Source organism: Rousettus aegyptiacus, unplaced genomic scaffold, assembly GCF_014176215.1.
Source record: "Rousettus aegyptiacus isolate mRouAeg1 unplaced genomic scaffold, mRouAeg1.p scaffold_m13_p_13, whole genome shotgun sequence".
Lineage (NCBI taxonomy): Eukaryota > Metazoa > Chordata > Mammalia > Chiroptera > Pteropodidae > Rousettus > Rousettus aegyptiacus.
In genome coordinates, this window is record NW_023416288.1 from 2,862,402 (window position 1) to 2,879,666 (window position 17,265).

At 33.6% G+C, this 17,265-nt stretch overlaps 1 protein-coding gene across 5 annotated transcripts in view; it reads right to left on the reverse strand.

Moving 5' to 3' along the window:
- Positions 1–17,265, reverse strand: part of KMT2E (lysine methyltransferase 2E (inactive)) — an 80,259-nt gene that overhangs the window by 2,849 nt on the left and 60,145 nt on the right. For all 5 annotated transcript variants that reach the window (XM_016145905.2, XM_016145904.2, XM_016145899.2 and 2 more), the window contains 12 exons: positions 16,395–16,493; positions 8,218–8,382; positions 7,597–7,905; positions 5,812–6,066; positions 5,504–5,648; positions 4,712–4,962; positions 4,325–4,381; positions 3,609–4,172; positions 2,289–2,575; positions 1,361–1,449; positions 1,127–1,252; positions 848–945 (listed from right to left, as the gene is read on the reverse strand). In XM_016145905.2, the coding sequence (XP_016001391.2) occupies positions 848–945; positions 1,127–1,252; positions 1,361–1,449; positions 2,289–2,575; positions 3,609–4,172; positions 4,325–4,381; positions 4,712–4,962; positions 5,504–5,648; positions 5,812–6,066; positions 7,597–7,905; positions 8,218–8,382; positions 16,395–16,493 (2,445 nt within the window). The remainder of the gene's footprint in view (positions 1–847; positions 946–1,126; positions 1,253–1,360; positions 1,450–2,288; positions 2,576–3,608; positions 4,173–4,324; positions 4,382–4,711; positions 4,963–5,503; positions 5,649–5,811; positions 6,067–7,596; positions 7,906–8,217; positions 8,383–16,394; positions 16,494–17,265) is intronic.

Genomic DNA, 17,265 nt, shown 5'->3' on the forward strand with positions numbered 1-17,265 from the left:
TAAGAAATAAAAATGTTAGGTTGGTATTTAATGTTACTTAAATATTTTTAAAATGGATACGGAATAAGTTTTGAGAGGTCAATTACAGAGGCACAGGGTATTTAGGTAGTTCAACAAGTTCTAGTAATAAGCTTAAACTGAATTCCCTGAATTAATTTTTATTTAAGAAAAGTTAAGGAAATCATAGATTTTTTAATTTAATCTGCTTTTCCCCCCTAAGCAATGAAGCCTGTTTTTGAGCCTTACACTACAAGAACTCTAATAACCCTAGACTTAGCAAGTTTCAATTCCATAACTGAAATTTCTATACCCAACATAATTATAATTGCTTTGGGTAAAAGTCAACTTGTTCCCTGAAACCATTTTGGTTGTAATACCTTTTAGGTTGTTTAAATGTAAATAATCCAAGTACAAGACTACTTATATGATGTTCTTTAAGGAACAAGAAAATCAATCTCAGATTCCTCATCTTAGTTTCCAAAGATACTGCCACATTAGATTAGCATATCTTTATGATCTAGGATGGAGAGAGCATTTCTTTTAAGTGAATGTCACTGGACATTTTGTTTTTAGAGGACTGAGTGGTTAAATACTTAATGAAAAAAAAAAAAAACAATGAATTTCCTAGACACCGAAGAGAATAGAGTTCTGCTCTTGGAAAAAATAAGCTACTTAAGTACATTTAGCACATTATTAGAAAGTTTGGTCAAATTTTGAAAGAAAAGTACCCAGATACTATAAACTGATATTTGTTACAGCAGAAAAATCTCTGTGTGCTTATTACTACCCACTTTTCTGATACCATCCACTTTTCTGAATGGCCATGTTTAAAGGTCAATGTTATTACCTTGCTCATTTTTGAAGGGCTTTTACAAGTATTTTGACAAGTATCTGGAGATGGGCATTCATTTGCAGTAATGGGTTCTAGATTTTCAGGATCAGGATCTATAAAGCAGAAAAAACCTATAGTAAATGTAAAATTCCATGATAAATATTGTCTTTTACTAATACTACAAAGGTATACGCATTCTACTATTCAAACCAACTTTTTATAAAGGTTTTCTCCTTTCTGATTTAAAAAGATATTTAAAAAACAATAACCATGATAGGTCATCTGCTTACTGACCTTCCATAAGTTCACTGAAAGAAGGGACTGGGCCCTTGGGTTGCAACTGGGGAATGTGATTTGAATGAGATGAAGGTGAAGACGGAATATGACTCGGTGAACATGGGACACATGGTGATTCTCCCCCTAGAGATGAAGCAGAAGCAGACCCAAAGAGAACATTAGAACTGCAAAGAACAAGGGTGCAGAGTATTAGCTGACTCCACCTATTGGCAAAGGAACAAAGTCACTTACCACTATCTTTATCTTTTCGGTGATCACTGAGAAGTAAAGCTCTCTGGTAACTCCTTTCTCTCACTTGCTCTACTGAAGTTGAGGCAGTCCTTTAAAATAAAATCCTATCATCAATTCAAAGAAGCTACTGCCAGCTAGAGTATGTCCTTTGATAGTTAAAACATGTCCTCTCAGAGCTAGGCTTTTGCTCTTTTGGGAAAACACTTTGTCTAATAGCTTTCAGCTTTTGAAACTGAGATTTTATCCTCATTTATTTGGAGTACTCAATTAGACTCTATTCCTTTGTCTTAAGTGATATCTTGGTGAAAAGGCAGGGGGTGGTGAAAAAGGGGAGGTCACGGAGCTGGGGGAGAGGTTGGAAGGTAGTGTATTAACATTCAGAATTATTACTCCAGATTACCAGAGCTATCATATGTACCCTTTACACATTACCTTGTGTCTGACTATGCAGCTAGCAGGAAGCTCTCAGGTGTAAGGGGACCAACAAGCAAAGTGAATGTGGCTTCCCACCCTTTGCTAAGACCCATCCTATATCCAACTTTTTCTACTCCATCTGAAGAGACACTAAACTTGGTTGTTCTTGCAAGATAACTGGTAAAGAAATTCCAGGATGCTGACTATGATAAAGGTTCTTTGGAGAGGAAGATTTATGTGAAAATGTAAACATTATCAAGGAGTAAACACAATGGACCTTTGGCAACACAGGCAAATATACAGTAAAACACATCAGCAAAGAAGATCTTTCAAAATTATGTCCACAAACTTCTATCTCCTTAGCCTTGGGAGAACAACAGATAGGAAGATGGTTCATTAACAGGAGCTTGTTCTTTTCAGAATACTACAAATCTTCACAAATAATAAAGACTAATTATTAGGTATACCACTTGTAGTTCTAAAGTTAACAATTAGATTTTTTAAATAGGCTTACCACTGAACCGGTTCATTCTTCTCACTGGCAGAAACTTCCTTAACAGGACTGTTATTGCTGGTTTCTTCTGAAGTAGCACTATAAACTGTAGCTGGTGTTGGTAAAGGTAGGCTAGCAGTGCTTTCTACCTGCTCCCCATTTTCACTCCTGTTGGCACACCCATCACCATTGTTGCTGCTCAAGTTTCCACTTGCATGAGGTGATACACTAACCAGTGGAAAGTGTTCTGCCTTAGAGCCACTTTTCCTAGCTTCACGTTGTCTTTTTCGGTATTCTAATAGAGAAACCTTAAGAAAGATAAGGAAAAGCAAATCTTTTATTCTTGTATCATATGTCAGGGTCAATCTATTCTTTTTTTTTTTTCTAAAGAGAATTACTATATTTATATTTGGAAAATTATGTAAATTTGATTTTGAACAAAAAATAACAATAATTAACAATTATCAAATGCCTACTATATATACCAGGCATTGTATTTAGATGATTTACATACATTATCTCATTTAATCCTCACAACAACCCTATGAAATAGGTATATTATCATCCCCATTTTACAGATGAGGAAATTGAGTAACTCACTCACTCAAGGTCACACAGCTGGTGAGTGTTGGAGCCGGGATTCGAACCTAGGTCTTATTTGAAAGCCCGTGCTCTTTTCCACTATACTACATTGCTTCCCACAAAGTTGCCAACTGGACTCTGTTATAAAAATTAAAAGCACACATCACTAAAATTCTTTGACTTATCAAGCAATAAGCCTATTAACAAATAAAATAAGTGTAGTAAAATAAGTGTAGTTTCTCCCATTCCTCTGAAATAAGGCATTCTAATTGTCTCCCTGACTGTCAACCAAGTAATGATGGTAAATCAGGGAATTTATTATTTATATAACATATTTTCTATATTCTCTTATTTATATCCATGGCCTATAAATACAGAGGAAAGAGGCATTTCTTTTTTTATAAGGCTGCCTCCTTTATGTAAAATAAAGGCAATAACACAAATAATCAACTCTATTCGGTTGGGTAGTAGTTATTTTAAAAAGTTACCCTCTGACTGAAATAAATCATCTTGAGGTTTCGATCACAGAAGCCATGCTCCTTATAAGAATTTTCCATACTAGAATGATTTATTTCTCTATAAACATTTTCTAATTAACTGAGCACTTAACAAAAGGTTTAAAAATGTATACATATCAAAAATTTTTACTTGAATAACTAAAATATGAATGCCTTAAGTGATAGTATAAGCACTAATTACCCTCAGAGGTAGTTTGAAAAAAAAAAATATTAAAGAACTATAAATTGTTAAATTTGTAACCTTTTTCTTTTGTGGTGGATTCTGGGGTGTGCAAGTTCCGTCGATCAAATTGTCATTAACGGTCCGTCCGAAACCAGATATAAGCCCATCTTCTGAAGTACAAAACACAGGTGTTTCCATAAACATGCCTCTAGTATCATCCTGCATCAGGCACTTTGACTCACTTATTCGGAAGCCTCCTCCAACCTCCAACTGATGTGAGGGTGTCAGGTCCCTCAAGTTAGAGTTTACTGAGAAGTTAACGCCTGTTCTGTCAGGACTCTTTACCCAGGAAGAATATAGTGTACCCCGTCCAGAGTGCGAAGATTCCAGTTGGCTGTTAGAATCAGTCCTGTCATGTGTAGATGTTTCCATAGTTTTATGTAAGGTAGTTTGCTCAATGGGATCAAGTCCCAGTTGAAGGTCTGACACAGATTCCTTTTCTCCAGGGCACTGCCTGTTGACTTCAGTCCTACTCCTAGGGCTTGTATAACCAATAGTCTTTATTTCTTGTAGACCCAGTTCAGTTAAATTAGAATTTCTAAAAGGCCCCAATGTTAACATGGTCGAAGATCTGTCATATCCCTGTTTATAAAATTAAAAAAAAAAAAAAAATCACACTTAAGTAACCACATCTTAATTATTTAAAAATCTACCAATAATTATTAAAGCAAAATAACGATACTAGGAAAAAAATCAATTTAAATAACCTTTTGGATATCTGAATAACTCCTTACCTCTTGACTATAAGTGCGTCTCTTAATTTCTGGAGAACTTTCTGGGGAAGAAATATTCTACATAAAAATAAATAATCAGAATTAAATTAATATATATATAACTATATCCATATTTATAGAAATGAAAACTTACAATGAGAAACTACTATACAGACTTAAATTTTGTTTTCTTTTTCACTTCCATTTGCCATATAAGATCATTTGCTTTAAGGTCCACTTGATACACAGTCATTTAGTCTGACTATATCAGTAAGATGAAAGCTATACTCATTTTAATTAAAATTAAAAAGTTTATATTCACATAAATGTATGCTCCAAAATTTTTTATAGTTTAAAACATTTTGCTAACTCAGTACAATATTAAAATTTTTTTTTCCATTAACTCACCTCAAAGTGCATGGTATTTCCTGGTGTGCCAGGAGTTACTGGAGTAACTGGTGAATATATGGGCTTATAACCATTTCTACAGGCTTCATCATCTGACTTTATTCGTGGAGGAGTGGCAAATGATGGGTCCACAGGAGTAATATCTGTGTGAGTTGGCGTAGCATATGGAGAAGGAGTAGGTGTAGAGGTTTCTGAATAAACAGAATCTAGCAATTGATAAAGTCTTCGTTTTTTTAGTGGTGTAGTTAAATCTGTTGGTGAAATAGTTTATAAGAAATTATAATGCTGGTATTTGCTATAATCTGTAATATATCCTGGGAAAGAGCAACACATCAACAGCACTAGTAATGATGACTTTCACCTCAAAACTAAATTTCAGGGTTTTAAAGATATTATTAACATGAAACAGTCTTTCCTCACCCCTTAGTTAACTTCACTATTAGCACGCATTATCTTACCAGAAGGCATATTGGCCTACAGGTCTTAGAGAAGAAATCTTAGAAGTACAAATGTTCTATTAACTGATTTATAAGAGTCTTTTTTAATCTATTTGACATGAAGGCAGCCCACAAGCCAAAACTAGTCCAAAAATTCAACCATAAGCACCATCATACATGCTGCTGCAAATTAAGGTTTTCATGTCTACATTCAAAAGGTTGGAGGACAGAAATGAGAAAATATAACAATGCGCTTCTTTTGTTAAGTACATAAAAACTAGAATGTGCCTGTTATCAAGTTATGTACATTCTGCCATGTTCTTCACACTAAAATAATGCTGTGAAGAAATTATACCTGGAAGGGAACAGCTTTCACTTAATAGTAGTGGACTTTTATTTTCACCATTGACTGTAGGACTTCTGGATCTTTCTTGACAGGGTGAATTAAATCTATGTAAAATTGCTGAGTTTTCTTCTGCTAGAGCTTGCTTCAACCAACGCTGAAATACATAAAATAAATGAAGAGAAATCCATTTGTAGCTGTTCACATAGCCTATTTCACATAGCCTATAAATGCAGAGCCAATTCAAAAAGCATTTCACTTGGTAGTAAGAAATGACTGACTTTTGGCTCCTAGATTTTTATACCCACAGAAAAGTTTACCTTCTTGCATGAGCCAGAAATGTTTTCAGTAGGTTCTTTTCTTCTTCTTTTTTCTGAAAGGAATGGTGAAGTAAATCTAATATAGTGCTTAGGAGTAGAGTATACATGGGGGCTGTAAGCAAGACCTGGTAAAGAATTCAGCTGTGTGGCTAACACTTCAGGATCTGTGGTTATGCGCAGAGGCCTTTCTGAAAGGCTATCTGAAGATTTTCCTGTCTTCTCATTCTTCTCACTTAACCATTCGTTGACCAAGTGCTAGAGAAAAGAAAAGTTTGGAACATTATATATGTAATTACACAGATTCTCCTAAGGAATGGTCTTAATACAAAATTTGAAATTGAAAAATTACCTGAAATGATATTAAGTAACTTAAGTATTTATCTATGATGTCCAAAAAATGTTATTCTACATTTCTTTATCAACAACTACTTTTTTTTTTTCCACAGTAATACATTGTAGGAACAAAACACATGGTAACTTTTGTAAAACAGTAAAATCTAGGACACTTCAGTACCATCTTATAAACACAAACACTAAATTCAGCTTTGATACTGCTTCTGTTATTATAAGTATAAAATGTTCAGTTTGTTCGAAAAATCTGATTTGGGACAGTGTTTTTCTACCCTTGGCTGCCCATCAGAATCTCCAGGTGTGACCAGTGCATATGCATTAAGTAAAAAAAACAAACTCAGCAATGACAATCATTACTGATTAAAGGTGTTTGACTAGGGATTTAAATACATTTATAGCACCACAATCATCTAGTTGTATAATTAGAGAGCAAAGATAATGTCACATTTGTAAAGTAGCTTCTTTTAGTGAAAAGAGTTCTCCTTTTCACTAATCAAAATTGTAAAGAAAAGTTGCTATTATTTTTTTATCCTTCCTAAGTGGACAAAAATAACTGCTCATTGTTGAGAGCAAGTGTTGGATGGCTTGTTCAAAATCTGTGGTGCAGTAAGGTGAGCACGAACTTCAAATCTGACAAAACTGTGTTTAGACCTTATCTCTGACTAACCCCTCTGACTCACCATTAAAGTATACGCCTGGGTTCATTCTAGATATTTACTAAATCTGCTCATTGTTTCAAAGTACATACAAACTAGTGAATTTGGTAAGAAGAAAGACAAGATAAATTAAGTTTCAAAGTATTTTGATATAGAAGTGTATGAGAAGGGTCCATTTATGATCTATCCCCCACCCCAAATAGCCAAGGGATTGCCGCTTTGGTATTCTACCCAAATAGTAGCTTTAAAGGATGTTCTGTTATTGTTTAGCTACAAAACTGGTTGGTTTATCTCGGTTAATAGTTTACCATAATTGTTTCATTAAAGCTGAGAGTAATTTTTCAAAAATTTTTATGAATAAATTGATTTAAAACTAAACCTTTCTTATAAATGTTCATATTCTTAGTACATTTTATGGAAATTGACAATTTCTTCACTTTTAATTCCTGCAATCTATACTGTGGAATTTATTAAAAATACAAAGAATAAAGAATAACATCTAAAACCAGTTATTTCTGATAAGTAAATTTAGTACACAGGGTAGGCAAAATTAAAAAGTCTTGACAGAATGAATGCTATAATTGTCTTTATAACAACGCATTTATATTTAACTGATTTTAGTTTTGCAATTCTCATTCATAGCTAAACCTTCCAGGTATAAAATCTATGCCTCCAATTCTTTTCCTTATGAGATGTTAGAGATTGAACTTTAAAAATACGAGTATATTTAACACCGTAAGACACTGTTAGAAAACAGCTTTTACATTAAGAATCATACCTTCTTTGTTTTGGGGTACTTTGTAGGACATTTATTAAGTGCTGGAACTTCAGTTTCAGTAATTATTTCTGTTAGTGCAGTTTCCGTTTCTGGTTCTATTGCAAGTACAGTATTATCAATATCATTTTGTTGTGAAGTAACTTCTATATCAGGAGAAGATGGTTGGATATCCGAACACATGCTGACAGTTCTGTGTCTCCGACGCTGCTGTCCAATATGAGTCCTACTGCGAGAAAAACTTTTTCTCTGTTTAGTTCTATTCACTTTGGCAGGAGTTGGCTTGCTAGCAGTTTCTTCTTTCGCTTGTTCCTAATTCGAAATACAACAGAATGGAACTTTTAATACTATGTTTATATAAATGAGAAGTTGAAATCTACTTTAGAAGCTAATTTCCCCAAATTTCTTTATGAATTTCAGTATATACTATTTTAATATAGTTAAAAATTTTCTTATTCTCCAAAACAGAGTCTTATATCTAAATTCTCAAAGGATTTGAAAACTGTTATTGAAAGGCTAATATAAGACTTTAAAAATTCTTCATAGATAAGATTAAATCATGTATGAAAATTTTATTGGAAATTGTTTAAGGGTGAAAATCTAACTAGACCTGAATGATAATACCTGAATAACTTCGGCATCGCTGACAATTTGTGCATCTTTACATTCAGTTTTAACTTCAGTTTTGGCTGTGCTGATCCTTTCCAAAGCTTGTTCTCTTCTTTTCTCTCTTTTTTCAAGTCTGGCAAAAGCTTGCAGAATAGCTTCCATTTTCCTTTCTTCTCTTGTCTATGAAATTTAAATTTTAAGTGACATAAATATCATTGCTCTAAAAATTCAAAAGTCCAAATGATCATGGCAAATTTAGAAAATAATTTCTATGATGCTGTTGGGAAAACACTTCTACTGATGGTAGATGTGTGTGGGAGGAAATATTTATATTCATTTGAGATCTTTCAGAATCCCAAACATCTTGGTAAGCCCTGCCATTACAAATATATTTCATGAAAGGAACACTTGGGTGTGACTGTCAGTGGTAAAAATAAAGCAAAATAAAAAGCCTCAAAAACTATACACTTTACCAAACAAAATCTTTTTCTCAATAGTACAAAAGTCAGCCTTTCTAAGATATGAAGTCCCTAAGGTTGAAAAGGTTATATGTTGAAAAGGATAAATTCATATAAACTTAAGGAGTGAATATATTAGTGACATGTGGTAGCAGGATATTTGTGTAGTAAAGTCCTGGGTTCAAACCAATTATTTACTGTCTCTGTGACCCTAGGAAACTTAACCCTAGTTATCCTTTGAATCTCTTATAAAATGTGGGTGGTAATACTTACACTTCACCGAATTCTTACTGAGTTCAAACCAATAATAGCTGTGAAGTTTTCCAACAGTACTTGGAAAATTAACACTCATTCCGTGAGTGTTAATTATTATTTCCATTTTAGCTCTCTGATCCTCCATTATAGTTCTTATAAGGCATTCCTCTGCCTTCTGCTCTTCCCGTCTTACAATGACAGTTCAAGGCAGGGACTGAGGAACAGCAAGAGTTCCTCAGAGTATTCTCTTTGGAGAAAGAACATTAAAATCAAGACCCAGGGCCTTGGCCAGTGGGTCTGGCAAATGCTTCGGCATTCAACCAGAAACGAGAAGCGTGTCCATCAACTGTCCAGTTCTCCAAATAAGAAGAACCAGGTCCTGAGGCTCAAATCCATTTGTCTCCTCCTTTATTGTCATCGATGTGGGGAAGATCAGAAACTCAGGGTCTGGCTGCATGGTCTTCTCAACGATGGAGCTTTAGTTCCAGAAATTATCAGCAGAGATTCAAGCATCAAGACACACTCTGGAAACTACTGCTTACTCTTTCCTGTATTTTTTTTCTTTGTTATATTCAGTAAGGGAACAAAGAGGTATGTCAACAAAACTCCTCTGAGAATACTTATAAGTTTCTGATTAGTTAAAACAAATTGCCATACTGTAAATGTGTCACTGTTACAAAATGTGTTGTCCTCACCCTCTTTATTTTACAGGTAAGGAAACTAAGGTCCAAAAAGGTAAGATTACTTGTTCATGAATATATATCTGCATCTTAATAGCACAGGTAAAAAAACTTTTTTTTTTTTTTTTAACTGGAAATCGAAATTTTAAAGCTCAATTCTTTCCTTAGATAATTCATGTCCTGGTCTTTTAAAATCAATTTACTAGACTCCCTTTTATCTTAACGGCTCTCTATAAAAATCCTGTTTCCATATATCAAGGCTTTTCTAAAATGCTAAATTTAGAAATCTGGAGTAACTAAAAAAGATAATTTTCCTAACTGCATCACCTATTCAATAGGGATGGGTGGGGGGAGAAGGTTATTATTATTGTATTTATCTCTTTAAAAATTTTTAAAATAAATTTGGGAAAAGTACATTCTTCAAGAATAAACTTGTCTTAGCAAGATCATTTTCTCTATTAAAAAAAGTTACCCACAAGTCATGTACCCAAGGAAGATATGTTCTATATCATGACTATCCAAGATTTTCTAAGATAAATATGAATTTATGCCAAGTTTCTTGGACATAGTCCAGTATTCACTTGTTTTGGATGGTGAGTGTGAGGGTTAGAGAGGAAATTATTTTATGTAAAGACCAACTCATTCAATTAAAAACTGAAATCCCTTTATAAATAATACGACTAATTGGTAGTCAAAGCAAAATCCTTTATTTAGAGGTGACCCAATCTTTTTGAGCTGGTTAGGATCTTAAAAAATAATCTAACCCTACAGTGCTGAAGAAACCAAAGCCTTGTGTTATTAAGTGACTCATTCAAAGGAAGTTTCAGAATTATTACACAAGTTTCCTGGCTCTTGATTTACTCTTCCTTCCAATTAACCACTGACACACTGCATACAGCAAAGCATAACTCTTTCTACATGTACTACAATTGTTAACTGAAAGCACTAAACAGATACCTTAATAGCTTTAACCTAGCTTCACCTTAAAACACAAATGTTGGCAATGTAAGCATGTCTGATTTTCTACATGAGAAAAATCATTAGCAAACTGATTTTTAAATTCCTTAAGATTCATGTATCATTCAGCTTTTATATTCACTACTGCAAATAATGTGTTCTTTAACATATAACCAGATATGCAGTACATTTAATGACTAAAAATTTATCACCCATGTGCTAGATCTAACTGAAAAAGTTTTATGTATAGCTTGAAGTAATTCCAGCTGACTGTTTAGGGGTATTAGAGAAATTAGGAGTCTTTATTACTCCAGCATCTGTGTTTGATGTAGTTTATATTTATCACATAAGTCTGCTACTAAGGCCTGTATATTCTGACTTGAGTATTCCAAACTTATGACTATCCAGACCTCAAAACCATTTGTGAGCTGGGCAACTGATAGACCTTATATTGATACAGAATTAAAATCAGGTTGCTAGGTATTTTTGGGCACACTGTTAATGCTGGAGTGTTGGGTGCTAAACTTAACTGTGAGGGATCTCTCATGAAATCTTTGTACAGATTGCTTTTATGACATAGTTTATAGTTTTACAACAGCAAATACAGAGTATGTCATGTCCCAAAGGCAAAACAAAGACTGTTTAGTGATATCTCTGTAGAATTTTATCACTTGAGAATTTTGAGAATTTTTATTAAAACTCTGCTTCAGTGTATAAATGCACTGGGGTACAAATTTAACTTGAAGTCATATAACTTTATACTTGGAAGAGACTATGGAGATCTTGTCTAAGCCTCCTATTTAACAAATGGGGAAAACCTAAGGTTTATATTGTTCAAAGATTACATAATGAAGAACATGAGTTAAAGTTTTATATAATATCGCAACTTAAAAAGTAAACTACTGAATAAACTGTTAAAATTCATCCCAATTAGAGATATTTGATAATTTGAAATTAAGTAAATGTTAAGCTTATGAACTGTGGATGCCCCATAGTAGCTTTAGAGGGAATTTGCTTGTAGTAGGGTATAGTAGGGTATAAGAATTGAGAAGGAAACAAAGACAGCTAGGAACTCATGATTTAATTTTTTAATTTGCTACCAGGTGGGAAAGGGCTTAAAAAAAACAAAGCAATGAAAAACTTACCTTTTAAAGGAAAAGGAAAAGGGCAGGGCCAACGTGCTATATTAAGCTAATCTACAGCCTTGAAATAGAGAAATTAAAAGATTCCTTATTCAGGTAACTTCCCTTATCCTTTCAAATAGGAATTAGAGATTTATTAATCTTTAAAAAAAAATAGGTAAGACTGGTTACTAATAAAATTATTCCAAAATAGTTAAGTATAGCTCATGTGGTTATCTCCATTTCTTCTCTACCACATGACAATTGAGTCTGCCCCCATACTATGTTTCCTATTTGATTTTCGTATGTTATTCCCTACACCCCATCCTCCAGGAAAGCATCTCAAGAACAGGACCTTTGCCTTCTTTGTTAACCCAGTACTTTAAATGGTGCTCAGCATATAGCAAACACAAATTATTAAGTAAATAATAAGTGTGTGTACATTATATACAGCATGTGTCACTATTATTTGAAGGCATGTATCTTCAAGTATTTAAACAAGATTTTGGAAATCGTTATTACAGGGCAGCTAAAGCTGAATATCCTCATTTTGTTTGAACAGAATACCTATAAAAATAAAAGAGTTCCCTTTTGCTACAATTAATTACTCATCTTTAGAAATGCAGTTCCTAAACTATGAGAGAAAAGAGAGCCTTAGAAAATTAGTCATCAGCATCAACTTAATGCTATAAGGAGATAAAAGTGAGATGGATGATATAACGTGTCACCAGGTGACTTATGACAATAAATGTACTCTCCCTAATTATGTTTATTACTAAAATTTCTTTTGTATCTTCGGAAGTGATCTTCTAAATCAGGTCACTTTCTAGAGGCATTAATAACAGCATGAATTCTTCATACTAGTGTTTTCCCAGAGTCTGTGTGCCATGGAATAAAAATTTGTGGAAATTTAAAGATGCCACACAAAAACACTGCATGGGTGTACAAGTTTAGGAAATGCAAACAATTTTTCAAGAGTTTTTAAACATACCATGTATACTGGGAATCTCAAAGTTAGACATATGGCATATACCATTTCCTAAACAACTGGCCACAGAGCTTTTTTTCATGAAATGTCTTAAATTACAGGCTCATGAATATAAACTCAGTGAAGCTTAGGTTGTGCCTTGGAGGCCTTGCCAGGATGCAGGATTCCCCATAATTTGCTCAGCCCTCATACTTCACATTAAAAAGTATTATAGAGAACTCTTTCATCAAATGGCTGCCATGAGTATTTAGTAGGTTCATTTATTGATCATCTACTTCTGTAGATGCCAGCCAGGCATTTTCCCTGTAGGAGCTTGGTCTATGACAAACTACAATTTCTCACCTTTATGTAGTTTACATCCTAGTAATATGCTTGACAAATCGAAGACACTCATACCTAGGTAACCATCCTTTCTTATTCTTTAAATTGTCTCTCCAATTTCTATCCTGAACCCCTTTCCATGAATTCCAGTTTATGGAATCTGACTATGGTGGGTCATCAAATATTAACCAAGACTATATTCCCAAGGTACAGTCTTTTCATAAGGTTATGGAAAATTTTCAAAATATATTAAAAGATAGTATAAAGGATGTTTTCTTTGTAACATAAATGGGGGAGATAAGCTGCCTTAATTTAAACCAAATGATTTGTAATTTATGATCACCTTTTAGTTGAACAAACTAAGGTTAGCATCCCAATATCTAATCCCCTTTTGCAGGCTCTCTTTACCCCAGGCAATGTTACAGCCACTTCACCTCAACTGTGTACCTGGGGGAGTCTATTCAGTAGTGCCCTTGTTTTAAAATCAGGTGAATATAAACAGCCGACTGTGTTTCAACTGCAATAGCTTAATGGGGCTGATTTATAAGAATCCCTTTAGTCAGTTCCAACCCACTGCCTATGAAGTATTTCTTACTAGCTAAAGAGGAAACGTTCAATAACCATCTATTCTGTTCCATACCATTTAGCCACAAGTTTCCTTTTATCAGCAAATAACAAGTTAAAGGTGGTGGGGTGGGGACGGGGTGGGGGACTGTTAATAAAAGAGTAGCTTTCTATCCTGGCCACACAGTGATTTGAATAAACAGATAGTCCTTCATGAAATCCCCATTGAATATTTCCTATGATCTACAAACAACCTTAACTCCCTATCCCCCCCACCCCCACCAGCCTATAATCTCAGCCAAATAAGATTTATCACATAACTACCTCCAGGCTATTTCCCCTAGAGAAATAACTATTCTATTCCATACAATTTAGCCATAAGCTAATCTGCACTTCTTTAAACCCTACTCATAAGTATCTATCATAAATACTACCTCATTCATGAAATGGTCTCTGATCCGCCCCCAGCTATAAGCCATCATATTTCTTTCTCCTTTACCATACTTTTTCCTGCATTGTTTTTCTAAATGCCCCTGAAGGCAGAGACTTTCTTACATTCTCACCAACAAGAACAAGTCAGCAGCAAAAATACATAAATCCACTGCAGCAACTTTTGGAGTATGAGGAAAATGCTAAATATGAGGTTGTGGTATATGAAACTGACATTTGTGTAGGTAAAAATTTAGGTCAAATCAATTTCATATGGTTCAAGCTATACTACAAAAGGATGGACTTAAGTATATTTGACTTTGGACATTATTACCTGGGACATTATTACCTGATAGGAAAGTATGACTGACTCCTTTTATAGTCCAATCTAGTATCTCCTTTATATTAATAATAAAGTCTGTCCTGTCACAGGTGAAAATTTAAATCAGTTTGACATAAGTTTCTCAGGAGTTGACCTTGTCTTTACAACTACTGATGTTAACCTAACCACTATAAAAGGCTAACATTAGACAAATAAATGCTGATTAGTACTTGAACTTTTAAAAACCAATTATTTTGGTCCTCACAAATACTGATACTTGGGCAAGGGGGAACAACTATACCAGTTGCTTAAGAATCCTAGGACGCATGCTTTTTCACTCTTATAGGAGTATATCCAAAAATTCTATAATTAAAACATCAAAGCAAATGTACCAATTAGAAATAACACTGCAGTTGACTTCGCGGGGTTCCAGGTCAAGAAGCCAGATTTTAAAATATTTTATAACCTAGATTCTAAACATTTATACTTTTTTGAGTTTTCCACATTTTAGACCTATGAAAAATCACAGCCACCTTAGTGATAGATAGTAAAATAAATATAAAAATATACTAACAGGCAAAATCAGGACCAAAACTAGATTCCCAAGTAAAACTTTTTGTCTTTCTATCCAAAGTTCCACTATGCTCAACAACAGCAAAAGGGTATCTCTTTTTTCTTTTGGGCTCTGAAAATGAGGATGTTCTAAGCTCCAGTAACTTTTCTCAGCACTAATAGAAATCTTTTAAAAGTAGCACCAAAGTCATTTAAAATTTTAAGCAGACTTTAATCTGAATAAAATTATTATATGGTTACAGAACAAACCTCCAGGTTTTTAATTTCATATATATATTTTTTTCAAATCAGTTATAGCCCTTAAAACTTATACTTGTGATAGAGGTTCCTCCTACCAAAACATGCCACCTACAGAATCTAGTGATATTCTAAATTGGTATTCTACAAGTTCCTGCAGGATTAGTGCAGGTACAAGGCTGTGGCAGTTGTGGAATGAACAGGCCAATATGAAATCTAGTCAAGAAAGGACCATAGGTAATTTGGGTAGGTATAGGTATTTTAGATGAAATGAATCTTGCAAAAGTTTCCTTTAGATTCAGGAAGAAATCTCTTTTTTCAAAATTAAATTACCACCTCCTCCAATATTTTCTCCTATATTTTTCTTTTTTCCTAATTCTAACACTACCCTATCTCATGAGAGCAGTGTTTCTGAAGTCCTGAGGCTATGAAACAGTTCTGCGTTGCTTTCACAATTTTGAACATCAACAGTGAAGCAGTATTAGATCAAGGTAATAAAACAGAAAACGGACTTATATTGAGTGGGCCTACAACAGACAAATTCCAAAGATCCTACCCCTAAGTATATGACACCTGAGATTCCATGGAATACAGCATGAAAATCACTAAAACAGGAAATAAGGGAGCATGTAAAATAAAGGACTGGAGAAAACCTGTACTAAGATCATTAGTTGTATAAAGTCATTTTCAAATCTTAGGGCAAACTTTCTTAACTGACCTAAACATTGTTATCGACTGCTGAACTACCATTGATTTGGAAGGAAATATCTTGTCCTAGTTTTTATACAGGTAAGACATTTGCAAATAAATAAAGAATATAAATACTATCTTATTTTAATGAAAACCTTATTTTATGATAATGATATGAGATACAGAAATAGTAGCTACCAAACTGGATTTTTTTTTTCCATAAGCCATTTATTTGGTGCTATTTTAAGCTTTAAAATTCCATTTTGTTTTACATTAAATTATAAAGAGGATACATTTAGCTAATGAAAGACATTTTGCACAGTAATTCTGGGATGAAAATTTATTAAGTTTTCAGCTTCAAAAATGTTAAATTATTTCTTAAATGTCATTCTAAGATGCTAATGAATACACAATAAGTACAAAAGATTAGTGGAAGTAACTTGAATGGTAATGACAAAGCCAAACAAGTGCTCAATGTCACATGATGCTTTCAAACAGAAGAAAAACCTCATAAAGGCAGCAAGGGTTACTAGGAGTAGAACAGCTGTCACTAAGTCCAAATGACAGCATGAAGCAGCTACTAGCTTCCCAACTTACCATCTTCCTTTTCCTTTCTGCAATCTGTTCTTCTGATTCCATTTCCACTTCATTGCTAATGGGAGTTTTTTCTTCTATATCATCAATAAAATCTGGTTCCTGAAAGATGGAAATGACTGCTTTACAGAAATACCTACTCCACATACAATTAAGGGAGTTGAACTATTTTCAATGTCTTTCAATCAAACTAATTCAACATATATAAAATTATAAGCCAATTTGACCCATTTCAGAAATTTAAAACTGGTTTCCTAATTCAAGAATTTTTTAAAAATCATTCAAATAATTTTGTTTAAAGTTTTAGTCAATAATGTGTTTATCAATAGAGCCCACAAGGTCAAATACGGTAATATAGCCTTATATTCAAACTCTTCCCCAAAACATAAATATATATAAATCATTTTACAAAACCTAGTGCCTACAAGACCCAGTGCCTACAAATACTAAGTGCTCAATAAATGTTCAATATAAGACTTAAGGAAAATTATTCTTAGAAGGCAGGGTACTGAAGATGAGTAAAACCTTCATTTAACTAAATTAAGTGGTCCTTCCTAACTTTCATTTGTTTAGAGGGCATAGAACAAAGTATTTTCTGGCAGGGCAGATGTATAGGCCACACCCTTTTCTCAAAATTCTGTGTTTTTATGAAAATTTTCTCTCAAAAATCATACCTGTCACCCTTATATAACTGATTTAATTATGTTGCAAATATTAAAGGAAATTTTATGCATTAACACTTTAAGAACATTTAATATGAATACAAGGACATATCAGCCTTAGAAAAACCTTATATTCAATTCTGCAAAGATTTGCTGGCTGAGTAGTTTCTTAGTACTTTAATAAATATACATAATCTAACAGAACCTTTATT